We start from the raw sequence: 18,343 nt of genomic DNA on the forward strand, positions 1-18,343 counted from the left end.
GACAGACTAACCAATGTGAAGGCAGCAAGGAGTATATTAGTGTGGAGCCTTTGTTCTTTTTCTTTTGTTATTTAAACCCTTTCTGTGGAGTTACGTTAGGAGAGGATGAGTCAGACAGAAAGACAAAGGAAGGGAGTGGTGAGAGGTGTTGGAACAAGCAGCAGATCAGTCCTGCGGAGAGAACGCAGGCTCTCAGCCTTTCCGGGCTGGCTCAGTTTATACTGATTAGACCAGCCCCAGATCCCTGATGGAGGAGGCTATCATTCTAGATAGATTCTAGATGTGTGGGGGTTTTTTAATGTCAGTTGGTGTCATGTGATAGACTGTGCAGATTAAAAAGCAAAGAGCTCTCTTTTAAATGTTCTGTCACAATTAGCAAGTAGGAAGACCCATGATTTGATAAAAGTAAAAGAAGTGATAAATGACAAAATATGTTGTTTGGTTTTAGGTAGAGTTTTACAAAATGTCATAAAAACACAGTAAAAAAATGACACGTCCAATAAAAAACACACACATATTATAAAAAGAAAAGGACTTGAGGCACCTTAGAGATTAACAAATTTATTTGTTGATAGATTTCCACTCCATACAGCTAAATTCAGCGCCTGAATTTAGCCGTATCGAGTGGACACATATTATAGATACAGAATAACACCCACACCTATATACACAGATTCACCCAGTGGTGATAGCAAAATTAAGCATAATTCCCCATGTAGAATGCAAACACTACTCTGGCGGTTGTACAAACCCATGCAAGTTACTAGGGACGTAGCCTATGGGTGTGTATTTTCTTGCACTGCCACAAGTGGGTGATGGGTAGCAGTGTGAGGAGGTGATTGAAGAATGTCACATTTCCCTTTCAAGAAAACAGATGATGCTCTTATCGCCACTGTCAGGGTTGCAACAGTGTTGTTAAGGAAGATTGTAATGGACAGCACCTAACTGCTGAACTGCACATTGAAGTTCATTCGCTGATGAGTACAGAGCCCTCTTAAATTTGCCTCCTCCCCCCAGAATTTTGTTTTTCCCTGATTATTCTACAGTGTACGGCACAATGTTTCATATTTAGTTTCTCTTGGGTGCGGAAGCATTTGTTCTATCTTCACATCACAAGGCAGAGCGCCTCCATGTGCCTCATTAAACAGTCGCTGAATATCTGTCATAGTAGCCCACTGTATAGTAGGAGTGCATTGCTTCATGTATTGATTCCCTCTTTAACTCCGGCTAATCACCTATTTTTCCTTGCGCTGAAATATTCAGCGTTGGCACCATGTTTGCCAAACACATCTTTTTGATCTGTGAGGCATTCCTGGCTTATGTCCTCTTCTATTTGTTACGCAGTCTTTCTCAGACTTGTTTTATCATACTGTGACAGATGATATTCAAGTTGCAAAGACAGGATGCATCCCTTTCATCTGTTTTGCTTATCTGATCCCTCCTTCCATCATCATCCAGCTTACTACCTGCTGTATGTACTATGAAGCACTTCTTAGGGGGAAAAACATGTGCAATCACATGTTGCAAAACATGTTGCATTTTCATAGTTTTCTCTTTGCTGGCCCCAAGCAAGAAGACAAACAAGGTATCTGAAAAGCCAATGACATAAGCAAGGACTGCAGCTCTGAGAAACATCTTGTACCTTTCCTTTGTTCTTGTAATTGGATGCTATCCTAGTTCCTTGGCTTATAAAGCTTGTGGAATGCAGTTCTTCATTTAAATTATTTCTTTTTCCACGCAGAATGTTTTTGTGGGCTTCAATGCTGAGAGAGGCTTATGGTATTTCACTTTAATATCCTTCCAGGGACTGTGTGGAGAACTAATCAGAGAGTTAGTGTCCTCCAGCCCATGCATACAAGCAGCTTCAAAAGGCAGGAAATTCACTATTGAGCTTGTTACCTTGTACAGAGCTAATGCTGGTTGAGAATGGCTACGTTATGTGATGTTGGTTCCACAGAATTTGTGCATTGTCTCATCCATTACTGTACAATGTGAAGCTCAGGATACTGGAGCTCTACAGACATCTAGGACCAAGAACAGGCCACAGATTCATCATGTCTGGAAATCTTATGCTCTAATAAATTTGTTAGTCTCTAAGGTGCCACAAGTCCTCCTGCTTTTTTTTTTGCGGATACAGACTAACATGGCTGCTATTCTGAAACATATCTGGAATAGTTTGGCAACTTTTCTTTAAACTTTTTAGCCTAGAAAAGAGTAAAAATATCCACATACTAAATAAAAAACAACTAAATAGCATTTATTGCAGAGGGAAAAGCGTATGCTCAGTTACATATTTCCTTCTGTTCCTCAAAGCATCAATCAGCTACACCCAAGCAGAAAGAAAACTATTAAAGTTAATAATAATTCCAGATGGCTATGCAATTTTTGTTTGAACATGTTAATTTTGGCTGAAAGCCTATTTCACCTAAATTAATGGCCCAGATTCTCTTCTCGGTTTCACTATTGCATAACAGGATAAATGCTTCTGAAGTCAAAAGAGCCAGACTGATGTAAAGCTAGTGTGAGAGCAGATTCAGCCTCAAACCACCTCAACAGCATTCTAACCGTAAACCTATATTACGTCGCTTGGTTCTCAAACAGCTCTCTAACCTTATTTTTCTAATATTCCCAAGCAGTTTTTGATATTTCATTCAGTTTGCCTCTTAATAATCTCCTCCAATGTCAATGGATTTGTACTAGCCCTTTGTATTTTAGGCACTGAATCTCCACCCACTAGCAAATGTTGCATATATTGTAGACAACATGATGCTTCCTGTTACAAAAATTCTTAGACATTTGGTGTCAGAGTGGAGGCCTGGACACGAACGATGACAACTCCAAGGTAGAGATGCCAGATTCCCCAAGCTACTACTATTGGTATCTTGGAAAAAACACCATCAACACTTCACTGCTGGATTACCAAGTGTGAAAAATTGATCCACTGCTTTTTTACTGAGGCGTGGGCATGGGCTGTGAGTTGGCATGATACTGATTTCCATTTGCTGGTTTATGGCAACTCTCCACTGTTGAAAGCAGCACTGAAAATATGAGATGCGAACTAGCTACCACTGAGTAACCCCATGTCATGTCAACCAGACTATCCATGTGCTAGAGAGGAAATATCTGGGGATTTATGGTGCCCCTGTCAACTGACCAAGACAACAGAATGGATTAGGAGGAAACAGAACAGCCCGCCCAGACCCATAAGTGGGATTGTGCCAGCGACCTACTTAAGCTGCAAACGTGCTTTAAAGTAACACTAATGAAGACAGCAGCACTCTGGCATTCATCTCCTCATGCATAACACAAGGTGGTAGGGCGGAGATCCTAGTTAATATAGGAACAGACACTGCATAGCTCTTACTCTGGGGCACAGCGTAGGGGGGAGAAAGCTTGGAGCAGGGAACCTCCAGTCACCCATATGTGGCCTATATAATGCCTGAGCAGAATTGCAGTCCCAGAACTCAACATAGGGAGTCTTCCTTAGCTACTCCCTGAGGAGCATCCAACACCCAAAAGGGAAAATCACGAGCTGGAGAGCAGGCAAAGCAGTTGGTCTGCCACAGCTACACACTAGCCAGAGAAGCTGGTTGGCCACACAGGGGGAGTATGCTGCAGCCCTTTGAGGGGTAGTAGTAATAAATTAGTGTAAGTGACATGCATGTCCACTTAACAGCCCCTTTAACACCACCAGAGTAGGTAAAGGGGCCTTAAATATGAATGAGAAACAAGCCTACAGTTCTTTTCTCTGACAGAGACTATTTCTAAACCTAAACGGAAACAGCGCTCTGCCAGGAGTGTCTGAAAGTTTGACAAAGAAACAAACTGTGTTAAAGGAAGAAAAAAAATTCCTCTATTTACATAGAAAATAAACTTTTGAGTAATCTTTCATTAGGAGCCTAGTGTCCCAGTCTCCTTTGTTAAACAAAAGTTCCACAATAATATTACTCAGTTAATTAAACAAGCAAAGAAAAAGTCAATTAGGTCTCAACGTTTTATGAGCTTAATTGACTGAAAACACTACAAACTTGCTGCTTCTTTTCCAAACAGCTTACAGTGAAGGGGTTCCAGCTAGGGGAAGGTTTAAATTCTTGCTCATTTATACCGCTTTATTGCGCTCACTGATTGCTTTTTCCAGTAGCTGAAAGAAACAGCTGCAAGAATTTCCTGACCTGTTGCTTAGTCTCCTGGGAGTGGAAATCATCTTTTATGATTTGTATCATAAACAGAACTATAACGTACCATTTACAAGACTGGTGAGAGTTCTGAAAAGAATATTAACTAGGACAGGTCTATTATCCAGGGTGATCTGCGTCCCAAATGGTACAGAAGAGGTAGATTTCAGTTGTTGTATATAAGGGTGATTCCTCACTGAGATTGCTGATAGCCTTCCCAAGCTCTTCAGCTCAGACAAAACAAAGTTTGTCACCACACAGGATCTCCCTAATTTGTGATTTGGACCGAGCAATCATGGAAGGGACTGCTGACTATACAGACCTCCCAGTCTATTACACCGCTGAGTATGTTAGCAATGTTTTTAATAAAGGACATCAAAGCATTGACAAGGGGAAAAAAGTCATGAATGTGGAAAGTTTTTCAGCTGTAGTGTTTCTCAAGGAGCTTCATGTACAATACAGTACTGTCATCCATGGATACTGAAAATCATGTCGGTTACCAGGCAGCTAGATAGATTGGACTAAACTGGATAACAAAATACCACTCTTGGCAGCAGAAGAACCATTAGATTTTTTCTGGTTTTAAATAAGTCTCCAGGAGAAGAAGTGAGCGGAGCTTGTGCAAAGGACAGATTTTATAAAATGCAGAATCTGAGCACTCTGAAAGCATTTGCACAAACCCTGCAAAATATGCATGATGCTCCACCGACTTCATGTCAGCAGTGAAGTGTTCATCCCAGGTTTAATTCAAATAGCTACTTGTTGTCTCCAATCTGTATTTCTTTGAAGTATTTTTATCTGAATTTTTCCTGACCCTACTCCTTACCCAGTTATACCATAGTACATGTTATTCACATCCCCAAGCTACAGGTGAATCAAACAACATATAGATTGGTGATCTCCATCAAATTTTAGCCACTCATATATACCGATTCCTTGGACTGTACCCATAGTATTAAACTTTATTAAAATAAGTTACTGTGTCAACAGAATAATAATAAATAATAATAATTCAAGATATTGGATGACTCAATAGCTCTTATCCATGTCTAAATTTGATGATGACCAACAACATTTAGAGAGGGGTCTTTCATCTAATGTCCCGATCGAACAACAATAATTTGACTATCCACTTAGCCAACAGTGCACAGGAATCACCATCAATAAGATATTTGTTTTCTGAGAATGAAGGCACCTGAAGAAAAGTGGCAGTGGTTTGACAACTTATGTTACTTTAGGTCTCAGTCCTGCAAAGACTTATGCTTGGGTGTTACTTTACATCCTGTGTTTAGCCCCATAATGTGAAGCACAGGATTGGGATCTTGGTTAGCTAAATAAATATGTATTAGACAGAATATACATTAAAGGGCTAAATTTGATAAATGAATGCATCTGGGAAGATCATTTGCAGAAACTGGTCCTAGAAAAGGATATTTTAAAGATATACTTAGTATTGGGTAAGTATCTTGCTTCACTGAAGGAGGCTGTTGTCGCTTTTTAAAACAAGACTTTACAGCAGGTGACATAAGTAAATAAGACTTAATAATTGGCTTTGGCATTTAAGAGCACAAGAAATCAAAGTCTCACAGTTGTGGTAAGGCAAATACTTTACAGACATTGTTTTTATTAATTAATTAATTTAATGGTTGATTTAAGCACCCGTTAAACAATTTTAAAAATAGCTGTCGTATTCTAGTTCCTTTGGACTGCCCTGATTTTCAATGCTTTCTAATGCTAACACTGAGACTCTCAGTTCAGCTTTGCACAAGCAAATGGTCAAAAAAAGGCAGCTTCCCATTTGCTTATTAAATTAGGTTTCATTATATTGAAATTATTACGTCTTTACTTTTCTATGTAATTGAATGCATAGTGATTAGAATGTGTTTTTTAATATAAATTCTTACCTGGGCATTTCTGCTTAAATAGCATGTATCAATGTAATGAAATGACTCAGGACAGAAAATTGAGAGTCTTATCAAACTGAAACTACAGAGGAGTTTTAGGTAGGCAAAATGTAATTACCCCAGTTGGAATCTCAACAAGATAGGTGTATCCACAGCCCATGAAAAGAAGACAGGAAGTAAGAAATCACTATTTCCAGGTGCTTATTACTAAGCCATAAAAATGTGTTCTGAACTGAAACTTGGTAGGGAAGGATTGAAATTTTGAGATAACTTGTAAAAATGCATTCGTCTGGTCTTTTTGGGTTTGGTCCTCTTGTATGTTAAAATTTTCTTTTCTTCCCCATACAGTCAAAGCTAGGGTGACCAGAGGTCCCAATTTTATAGGGACAGTCCCGATATTTGGGGCTTTTTCTTATATAGGCTCCTATTACCCCCCCACCCCATCCCAATTTTTCACACTTGTGTAAGCAGAGTCAGGATGAGCTCCACCCTGACATCTGGTGGTGAGTTGTGGCAAGTTGTAGAAAAGAACTTCAGGGGCTGATCTCATTTGCATAGGCACACCCACCCCTCGTAGCATGAGCCCATAGCTGCCCAAATGGTCACTTTGGCTGCTGTGGGTTCCCCAGTTTTTCTGTTATTGGGGCAGGAAGAATAAATTGCTATTATCCTGGTTATGTGAATCAAGGACAGTGGAACTGCACTTGGCCTTTTGTTATGATGGAGTGACTTGCCATCAACTAAATAGCATTTGCTAGGCAAGGGACATGGGTTCCAAAACTCAGTGAACTGAGAGAGGCTAGGGACAGGTATTAATACCTGGTGGTATGGGCCCTCTGGTGAGGGCCATACATGCTAAATGCACTGCCTCCTCTCTCCACTGTAGAATATTGGAGCTAATTTTGATTCCATTACGAGTCTAGTTACAGGCTGTTGAGCTGAATTCATTTTGGGCCAATGGTGCACCAGCACTGAGGCTCCCCTGCTACAAGCTGAAATCACAAAAGAGCTAAACTTATTAAGAGCTGAAATCAGAGTGTTGTGTTAAGTAGTGGGAGGGCCTGAAGATATATTGCGGAACAGTTTGTGGGGTGGCTGGAGCATCTCATGGGATGGCTGGCAGAGCTGAGCGGCTGGTACAGTGATTTGTGGGACTGCTAGTGAAGCGGAGCGGAGCCCCATGGAGAGGTGAGGGCAATCGGCTTTGGACCACTGAAAGTGCTCCTTAACCCTCTCCCCATCTCCACCCAGGTTGGGAGGTAAAGCACTGCAGATAAACTTTCGAACTCTGGCGCTGCACTGACCAGGGACAGAGACTTTTGGGTTGTTGGACTCTTGGGACTTTGGGTGTCTTTGGGTTGCTGGACTCAAGAACCAAAGGGAAAGGACGTGCCCCAATTTGCTTGGGGTGGATTTTTGCTCCTGGGTTGTGTTATGAATTCTGTTGGTGGTGTTTCCCCAACATAATGCCACATTGTTTCTCTCTGTTATTAAAAGACTTTTGCTACACTCACACTCTGTGCTTGCGAGAGGGGAAGTATTGCCTCTTGGAGGCGCACAGCGGGGGTGGGATATATTTGTCCCAGGTCACTGGGTGGGGGCTCGAGCCGGTTTTGCATTGTATTATTGGACTGGAACCCCTAGATACTGAACCCGGCCCTTGTTGCTGCCAACTCTGATGGGCAGAAGGGTTACACTTGCTATCCGGTCAGCCTAATCAAAGCACACAATACATTTAGCTTTGCAAAGATGTTACTGCTTATGACAGCAATTCATTTTCATACAGATTTTCAGAAAATATGCTTATACTCTCTCAATGGGCTTGCACAGGGTACAAGTATCAAACCCAGTATGTTTCCACAGGGTAGAGAGGAAACATGAAAATTAGCTATTTAAGTATATAGCCAAAGACCAATCATTTCTTCATGGGCAAGATCCAAAGCCCACTGAATTCAGTGGAAAGACTTCTACTGAAGTCTACGAGCCTATAAAACTGGAAGATTTTAAACAATTTTTTGCACGAAAGCAATCTTTCTAAATTCATATTTAATGAATGCTCTCTGCTGGCATTAAGTTAAGAACCAGTGGGCCTAGTGCTAGAAAAAGGCAGCAGGCCCTTTATTTTAGGGTGATAAGTTGGTAAACCTAACTACCAAACTATATTCCCTAGAAAAAGCTTTACAGTATTTCACTTTTTACAGTAAATTTTCATAAAATATTAAGACACATGCACACAATAAACTATATCTTATACTGGATTTATACTAGCAATTAAAGGAAAAGATTGTATTCAAACAGAGCCCCATGCATTGCATTTAGGATATTACTCCAGAATTAATTTTAATAGAGCTGGATAATTTATTGAAACACATGACAACACAGCTGCCTGCTGGAAGATGCCAATTCACCACCCCTAGTCCCAAACAAGTTTAGTATCTAGCATGCTGTGATTTTTTTAATGTAATTTCTGGATTTACCACTGGGACTATGCAAAGAGATCCATCCACTGTATTTTCCACATTTCACAATCATGTGAAATGTATAGGGTTAAATTCAGTTCTCAGCTAAGATGCTACAAACACCCATAAATGTCCCAGGAGTTGCCTATGAGTTAAAAAATAAAATGTGCTTCTATGTATGTTTGCTATTGAATTTTTTTCTCTTTTCCACAAAAACAAGAGATTTAAGTACATAGCCAAAGGGGTAAAAAAAATAATAATAAAAATTGCTGTGTGAAAATGAAACTTTTCTGACAAATAGATGAAAGTTTGCTCACGAATGAATGTGGAGAAATTCATAATTTTTCCATATTCACTAAAAAAGAAAGTTGTTTTGATAGAAGAAACAGAGAAATTTTATGCTGGATCAATTCTGTGCACATTCACTAATTTTTCTATGGTCAGTGTACCCCTCTACCAGTCAATCCAGGTAGTTATATGTCCCTCATCACCATGTGTATCTTATGTGCAGCAAAAAAAAAAAAAAATCTGAATTTCTGCACACACATCTATCGTCTCCAGCAAATTATCACCTGGAAGCAACATCAGAGCACTAACCAATGCTCTATTACTCCTGGATGTACACTCTGCACAAAGGATGACTGAATCATATGAGACAGAAAAGAAATATTAGGACAGTTCTTCTATTCCCCAGGAATAGTCCCCAGGAGGACTAATGCTGGATTTGTCTGTTGTTCTAGTCCTGTATGAAAGAAGTGAGTCTTAAAGGAACCCTCAAAAAGAAAAGGAGTACTTGTGGCACCTTAGAGACTAACAAATTTATTAGAGCATAAGCTTTCGTGAGCTACAGCTCACTGCATCGGATGCATTCAGTGGAAAATACAATGGGGAGATTTATATACTGCATTTTCCACTGAATGCATCCGATGAAGTGTGCTGTAGCTCACGAAAGCTTATGCTCAAATAAATTTGTTAGTCTCTAAGGTGCCACAAGTTCTCCTTTTCTATTTTCTAGTTGTTGATTGTTTATACTCAAGGGAGTTGTTTATACTCAAGGGAGAGTGGACTCGCCTCTGTTTTTTCCACCAAATGCATCCGATGAAGTGAGCTGTAGCTCACGAAAGCTTATGCTCTAATAAATTTGTTAGTCTCTAAGGTGCCAAAAGTACTCCTTTTCTTTTTGCGAATACAGACTAACACGGCTGCTACTCTGAAACCTTAAAGGAACCCTGTGTTATTAAGTGGTATTCACCCTTCAAGGCAGCAAATCCCACTTCAGGTCCGGTCTAATTACAAGGATCAAGACTGATACTTCTTTGTGTTTTGTCCAGGATAGTTTTAGATCTCTCAGACATTTGGGCTTAATATTAGGCTGAATGGTTTCAAAGTTTTCCCAGAAACATTTTGCACTCAACCGTGATTCAGTTACCAGTAGAACAGTACTAAACCAATAAGTTGAACAAAACCTTTCCCTGCATGTTATCAGCTGCCATCTTATTCAGTCTCTTCAAACTGTAGATGCTCCTTTCAAATCCCTGATAATTTTGCAAAGATCAGGCTTGCTCAATCAATCTGCTGCTTTTGCAAATCGGAAGAAATTCTTTACTGCCCTGACCTGAATCACCACCCTAAAAAGTGCTCAGGCCTTTATTCCTATAGAATAAACTGTCAGAGTGAACACCAAATGGTTCATGTTTTTATGAAGCTGCAAAAACATGATGATGGGCCAATGCTGATGATGCTGGAGATTAACGTGTACTTCCTGCCCAGGATAATTCTCTAGTGTTTTTCAAAGTGATAGAGATCCAAAAGCCCATTCTCTTTATCTCCATCCTGTTTCATCATTTTTTTCCAAAATATCTTCTAAAAATTATACCAAAATTTGTAAACAACAATCACATTTTAGATCGGGGTGGGCAAACTACGGCCCGCAGGCCAGATCCGGCCCATCAGGACTTCGGATCTGGTCTTTGGGCCAAAAAGTTTGCCCACCCCTGTTTTAGATGATTCGCTACCTGATTTTTAAATGCGAACATACATTAAAAAGAATCGTTCTTCAATATTAATTGAAATGGTTTATGTTATGGAAGTACGGGGCACCACTGGTCCCGGGATGGGACAGTGTACTGGAACTCAGAAGACTTCAGTTGTATTTCTGACTCTGCCACCGACCAATTGTGTGATCTTGGGCAAATCACTTCATCTCCCACCCTTTGGTTGCCTTGCCTATTTCGTACCCGACACTGCAAACACTTACGGACATGCTTAACTTTACTGCTGTGAGTATTCCTATTGGAGTTAACAGGAGTAGTAACAATAGTTAAGTTAAAGCACATGGATAAGTAACTGCAGGATCAAGGCCTAAGACTGTTAGCTCTTTCTTTGTGTTTGAATAGCGCCTAACATGGTTGGGGCCTCTAAGATGTTAGTATAACAAGAAAAAAAAATGTAATACTACGAATATAAGTATATATAATATCTGTAGTGTTAAGATCTGAATGCAATATACATATCTTTTTTCAATTTTGCATATATCTTAACAAAGAATTAAATTAATTGTCCCTTCTTTTGCTGATACGTGAGCAAAAGTATACAACAAAGATACAGCTTTTTTCAGTTTCTCGGTCACAAACCTCTCTGGGTCATCTAGTATATTAGACATTTGAGATATGCAAAGGATTAATGATTATCATCTTGTTGTTCCTATCCTCCTTAGTTCTTCAGACTGATTGTTCTGGTTTGGGGGCCTGTTCCTGAAAACACTTCTATATGTGGGTAACTTCACTGAAGTTACTCACATGTGAAGTTCCAGGATCCTAAAATCTTCATAATTTACCAATGACTTTCTGAAATATCAGCAGTGATTCAGTCCCTTTAATATAAAATTTCACAAAATCTTGATTTATTTCTGCTGAAAAACACTTTTTATTATGGCCAAAAAATGGTGATGTTTGTATTTTCCTCTGACATTTTCTGGTAGTGTTTGTATTTTCCATATAAATCCACTGACATGACTCTACACTGCAATAAAACAATCTGACAATGGATGCAGGCTTCCATCTCTGGATAGGGTAGGGAATTCCATGCTCTGATAGCTTTTGCTAGTTCAAAACCTCCTAAACTTTGAGATTACATGAAAGGGTGAAAAGCTACTCCTGACTGCTAATATGGGCGTACTTTCCAGCTCCCCAACCATTTAATACTGTGTTCAACCTAAGTCTCCAAGCAATCAAAGCCCGTGCAACAAATGAGAAACTGTTCTATGAAGTGAAAAGCATCCCAGCTCACATATGTAGCTGGGTTCACCCTGGACCATTTATTTTCGATTGTCTTCTCACACATGGTCTCCAAGCTCTAACAACCTTGAAGCAATGTTGAATTGTTATTGTATGAGGTACGGGGGTCCCTGGTTTTTCCTGCTCATCTATTTCTTGCTTGAGTTTTTATTTTGTGGCAAGACAGGAGGGAGGGTAGCTGTTTCCTTAAAAAGAAAGGATTCAGCAGCATCGTAGCCAGCCTATTGTATCCAATCAGCGGTTGACACGGTGTGACCCTTTCAAAGCACTCTTTATGGCAATGCTCAGCGTGGGAGAGAAAAGAGAAAGCTTCTTGTGTCCAAAAGGTTCATAGAGTCATATATTTCAAGGCCAGAAGGAGACATTAAGAGAATCTGGTCCGATCTCCTGCATAACATAGGCCATATATTTCATCCCAGTGATTTCTGCATCTAGCTCAAGAACTTGTTCTTACTCAGGCACCATATTACCTCACCTTGCCATTGGCCCAAAAAGTTCTCTCCCCCCTGAACCTCAAATGGCCAAGAATAGCCAGTCACAACATAGACAATTATTTTGAACACATGCCTCTTACTAGATTGCAGGCATACAGCCAGATCCTTGCCACTTCCCCACTGCCAGCTCAGGCAGGGGCAAAGCAGCCAGGAAGCCACCATAATTGGGTAGCTGAGCATTCCCTTGTGCAGGGAATAATCCTAACTCTCACCACAGAGTAGGGATTTGTCCAGGATCAGCTATAGCCATGGCTGGGATAATTGGAGTTGGCATTGCTGGAGCACCATGCATTCCAGTAACCCTCAGCCGCTAGACCAGCAACTAGGTGCTGTTCCAGTTGACACATTTGAAAGCAGCCGTGAGGTTGATCTAAATTATGGTGGGGCTCAAGATGGGGTTTCTAACAATATGTGAAGACTGATGAGATGGTGGTGCTAAAAAATGTATGCTTTCTGCACGCAGGACTGGGCTTATTCAGCATTCAAGCCACACTCACAAGCTTAGAAATCAAAGGGAGAGCAATGAGACTGGGGAAACACAAAGGAGGACTGCAGTCTGACAGTCTAAGAGAGCACAAAGCACAAGTGTAACATTTCTGGCTGGTAAAAGCACAAATCCAGGAAATGTCACTTAAAGGGTGAAGTAATTTAATGAATCTGATCTCTTGCAAGTGCACTAGCAGATGCTTACAATGAACTGTACGGATGCCATGATGTGGCTGCCTTCATGCAAATTCCTGGCCTAATTTCAGTGTAGCTATGATCACACTGTCTGTCACACGGTACAGTGGTCTTAATCCAGTTACTAACAGACATGCCACTCTATCAGCACTAATTAGCATGCTATTGGTAACCTTCTCAGAGAGGTCTAGGAAAGAAAGGAGTAAGAGTGAAAGAGATTAACTCATCCAAACATTCCTAGATGTTACCCCTCTAAGGCACTTTGGTGGGGCTACAGTTTTCAGTGCTGTCAAACAAACACCGTTTCAGGACCACTACATTCACTTCACATTTATTGCTTTAAGAGATTGTAATTGTGAAACTGGGTTTCTAATAGTGGGAATCTCAGTGTCCCAGAGTCAAAACATGGTGAGCCAGCAGCGTTCTTGTTTTTCAGTTGCTCACACCCACATGCTCTGTAATTGCCTATAAATCTCATCAGAGGCAAGCTGGGCCAGATCCTCAGCTAGTGTAAATTGATGTAGCTCCACTGACATCACTGAATGCAGAGTGACACCAGTTGGGAATCTGGCCCACCATATGAGATTCGTTCTGTGTATACACGCGCAAACCCATAACAAACAAAATGTATGCATTGAGCAGAAGTACTTACTGCAGTTCTCAGGCTTTTTGTTTCGGTGGATCACTGTCTTTTGATTGGGCGTGCTGAAGAGGCTGGTCCAGTTGATGGTGTGATAGTAACACAGGTTGGTATTGTCAGTGATGTAGATGTTGCCAGCACTGATCTGCTTCAGGGACTGGAACTGTAGAGAGGTAATTGCCTGTTGCTTGAGGATGAGCAAGGAAAGGCCACTGCAGGATCAAACATAAGCAGTGAATAGCCCGGGAATGTGTGATTTATCCCATGCATGAAGTGACAATGGCATGTCATACCTAAAAGGAATATTAGTAAAGGACAACTCAAGAGGGAGTTAGTTTCAAGTGCTTCCAATGCCATATACACTCAGCATGGTTCAAAGATTCATAGCAGGTCAGTATAGTTACACGGCTGTAAAGCAGTGAATGAGCATGAGGAAGAACTGAGTGTAAGAGACCACAAAGCAGCCTTGCTGACTTGTCTAGTGGAGCGGGACTGTGCTATCGGGGTATGATACTATAAGCTGTGATGCTCCCGCTCCCGCCCTGACTGGAGGTTTACAGCTGTTACTGGCCTCTGTGGCACAAAATACAGTTTCACCCACTCTCGCTGTTTTGAATTCAAGTGCTATGCTGACAACTGCAGAAAGGAAGGAAGGTTTCTAAAAAAAGAGAGGGGGAGTAATACTAAGAGCAGCTATAAATGAAAGAAAAAGATGCGGCCCCACATAATGTGCAAAAGTCCTCTCTCACGAGTCACATTAATGCCAGCTATAGTAATATGGGAAGAAATGATTATTTTCAAGAACATTCCTCCAGAATGCTTTCTAGCATTTGGTTGTTTTTTTTTTCTTGTATCAAAGTATCTGGATATCTCATTTCATCATAGGAAGAGTACGAGTTCCCTGTGCAACATGGAAAGGATGATGTACATTATTTTACAGTTGAAAATGAGTGAAGCCGGAAATCAGGGTATTCTCTAGATTATTTCATTTATTTTAATGATTATAATTGTTTTCCAGATGCTCTAAATGAAAATTGCTACTTCAAAACTGAATACAGGGCTGTAATTCAATCTCAATGTTTCCCTGCTATTCATAATCTGCTTGATATGATATCAGTAGACTCCCTTGACTGATTTACTACATTTTGTACCACCCGGAGCCAGGGGTTGCTGTATATATCGTGTAGATATATTGTTTCATTCCCCCATTATTTCTTACTATATTTGCTTCCTCCAACAGCAACCTCTCCACATCAGCTTTCATATCAACACGTCATTTGTAAAAGTGGAACTGGCAAACTATTGCAGGTGCCATATTCTGTAATGCTAGCGGGGGCAGCTCAGTGATCATCCCTGTATTTCTCTTCTATTGCCTTTTAAGAAACAATATGCACACTATCACGAACATACTAGGAGAGGCAAATGGAATCTGAGTCAACACATTCAAATGTGATATTTCCTTACAATGAAACACGGTATCTGTCATAAATCATAATCTCCAAAACTAGTGCTATTGCTTCATGAGTCAAAGATTTGGAACATGAATAGCAAGATTGTGCACATTGCACATTCTATAATTAATGGTATTTTGGGGATTATGAGTTGATTAATGCGGCAGGAAACCTAGAAGCAATGATTTTTAAAGCAACATAATTAATAGGGTCAATAGCATTTGCACAGTTTAAAGCTGTTAGTCCAGTGTTAGTGAATACATTGGTAATTGAGAAATATGCTTAGTGATTATGCAATTGGTCCTCATGAAGGACTTTACATTCTATGCTATGCATATGATAGTCGTTGAATGGCAATAGCACAGTATAAATTATTACATAAATAGAGAAAAGCACATCTTACCTATATAGGGCTCTTCCACCTATAGTAACCAAGTTAGAAAACACACGGAAATCTGTCATGTTTTGGGGCCATGACTGAATATTCAAGAAACCTGAAGGAGATAAAATCAGATATGTTAGCAAGTGTCTCATCATCTCAACCACAGAAACTGTTTTATAACGTACCTGAATTATGAAAGAATAAAAGGATAGCATGGGTCTGAGAAGCAGAAATAGGTGGGTAATGAATGATGGAGGATACTGTCTTTGAATGTCAGTCACTATAGAATAGGCTCCTCCAGAAGAGCAAAGATTTGTAAATATGTTGTTTTAGAAAACTCAGAACTAGTTCACTCCCAGAGACCGGAGATGGGAGAAGCCCTGTAATGTATGAGCAAATTCAACACTTCTTAGGTTTCCCAGCATTTTTCTAGCAAAAGTCAGCCGACAAAATCAAGATATGCATGAACTGAGGAACACACGTGTGAAAAACCCACATTTTAGTTGAGTTCGTTTTGCTATAGATAAATCTAACAAAATATCCCAGTTTTGAAACAGTTCTGAGAATTTGGATTGGAGGCATTGTAGCCCAGTCTCCTCTCTGCCACATGTGGCATTGTGATGTTCCAGGACAGGCAGTGACATAACTATGAATCGCTGGGGCGATATAAATATGAATCACGGGGATGGGGAGGAGTGACAGAAATATGTATCATTGCCACACTGATGCCCTCCCTAGCAGCACATGCATAGCAGGAAGACCATGCATCACACAGTCCCCAGGTGCCTGGCATCACTATGACCCTCATTTAACAAGGTACTTAAGCATGTGAATGGTCCTACTGACATGAATGGGACTTAAAGCTGCGACCTTCAATGGGACTATTTGGGTGCTTAATGTTTGGTAGTTACGTACCTCTCTGAGTTGATGCCTATATTACTTAAGACACTTCATTATTTAGGGTGAGATTCAGAGCTCACTTGCACATTGGTAACTCTGCTGACCAATTGGGGTTGCTAGTAGATGTAAGTTAGGGCACAATTTGTCCCTGATGTTTGAGTGGTAAAACATTTAGGGGCATGTAATATAAGGTCATTTAAAAATGGCAAGAGCTTGCTTAAACTCCTCCCCAAGATAACCATCCCATAGTGGGTAGAGTTTGTCTATGTGGTTGTTGCTTGTCCTTAATTATAAATAAAGCACTGGAAACAGCAATCAATGGAGAACACATAGCTGTGGTATTTCACTTCACAGCCCGGTAAGCTGAAACTGGAGCAAACATGGTGGAAGTTCATGAAGCACTATATGGAGTTTGAACCATACAACTCCCATTAAGTGTCACAAACCAATGGGAGACACAAACTAAACTTCTCCACCGCAATGCATTAAAGATGTATATTTAAGTCAGAGCAGTAGTACGGAACCTTTTCCTTACAGCAACCACTTTTTCCCTATCAGGAGCCCCCCCAAAGTCCTCCTCCCATCTTGCTTGTATCTAACCAGGATCTCCTTCTTGCAAGAAAGTCCTGACCTCCTGACACCTGTTTGTATTCCCTAGGTTCAGAACCCTAGAGTTAGACGACATTCTGCATTAATAGGAACAAAGAATATGTACTTGTAAGCAACAACTGATACTGAAGAGATTAAGCATTAAAGGTTTATCAAACTTGCAGCATAATCAGTTAAAATACGTATCCTTTAAATATAAACAAATGGCAAATGTAAAATAAGTAAAGAACCCCAATTATGTAGGATCACAAATGTGAGTTACCTGTTATCTCTCTGACTGTTTGGAAGATATTTAATTTCTCTGGGTCCATTGCTGCAATTGTGTGATAGGGGTCCCTGGAAGATTAGAAGGACACACTATAATGTTCTGAATATAAAATGAGCATCTGAAAGTACATTATATAGTAAAAAGAAAAGGAGTACTTGTGGCACCTTAGAGACTAACAAATTTATTAGAGCATAAGCTTTCGTGAGCTACAGCTCACTTCATCGGATGCATTGCTGTAGCTCACGAAAGCTTATGCTCTAATAAATTTGTTAGTCTCTGAGGTACCACAAGTACTCCTTTTCTTTTTGCGAATACAGACTAACACGGCTGCTACTCTGAAACCTACATTATATATTAGCAGTATTCGGAATATCAGCACCTTGCTTTTAGGTAGCAAGTACACCAAGTCATTTTTCAATTCATTAAGTTCCTGAGCCTTGAGTGTTTCCCCAGAAGTCCTGAGCCCAACATCTTTCAGTTCAGCTTGATGGAAGGTTCAGCTTCATCACCTTTAAAACATTTTGGGAAATATCTATGCTCATGAAAATCAAACCGCAAAGGGTTGATTATCAAAAAGTCCCGAGCTCCCGTCCTCTCTGGAAATCAGGCTTTCTCCAAGGTGTTTCAAGTTTGCCACCCCAAAATTGAGGTGCTCAAAACAAATTTAAAAGTCTTAGCCAGATTATGCTACTGCAGACAATGCTGGAGTTGTCTTATTTCATGACCCTTTACCTATCACAGCAAATAAAAGAAAGTAAGAGAACATTCTCCTGAAAGATACCCCCTTAATGTAAACTTTATTAGACTGTGACCCCTCCATAGAAGAATACTTATATGAAAATGCTGATCTGAACAAAGTACAAGGAAAGGTTTTTGTATAATACTGTGCTATGGAATGTTTGCATTCTTTAAAAAAAGAAAAATATATCCCTCCCTGGGATGGAAGGCAACCTCAGAAAAGGTGAAGTATGCATTCCCAACATCTCATTATTTGTCTTTCAGATTGCACTTGGGATTGGTATACAAGGGTAATCAAACATGCTGCCTTTAAAGGCAAGCCCTCAGGATTCAGTGCAGTGACAGA

At 40.2% G+C, this 18,343-nt stretch overlaps 1 protein-coding gene across 6 annotated transcripts in view; it reads right to left on the minus strand.

Annotated features, from left to right (window-relative positions):
• Positions 1 to 18,343, minus strand: part of ERBB4 (erb-b2 receptor tyrosine kinase 4) — a 1,003,508-nt gene that overhangs the window by 217,781 nt on the left and 767,384 nt on the right. For all 6 annotated transcript variants that reach the window (XM_038422011.2, XM_043505695.1, XM_038422006.2 and 3 more), the window contains exons 10-12: positions 17,254 to 17,327; positions 15,504 to 15,594; positions 13,662 to 13,861 (exon numbers count right to left, since the gene is read on the minus strand). In XM_038422011.2, the coding sequence (XP_038277939.1) occupies positions 13,662 to 13,861; positions 15,504 to 15,594; positions 17,254 to 17,327 (365 nt within the window). The remainder of the gene's footprint in view (positions 1 to 13,661; positions 13,862 to 15,503; positions 15,595 to 17,253; positions 17,328 to 18,343) is intronic.

This window comes from Dermochelys coriacea, chromosome 11, assembly GCF_009764565.3.
Source record: "Dermochelys coriacea isolate rDerCor1 chromosome 11, rDerCor1.pri.v4, whole genome shotgun sequence".
Classification (NCBI taxonomy): domain Eukaryota; kingdom Metazoa; phylum Chordata; order Testudines; family Dermochelyidae; genus Dermochelys; species Dermochelys coriacea.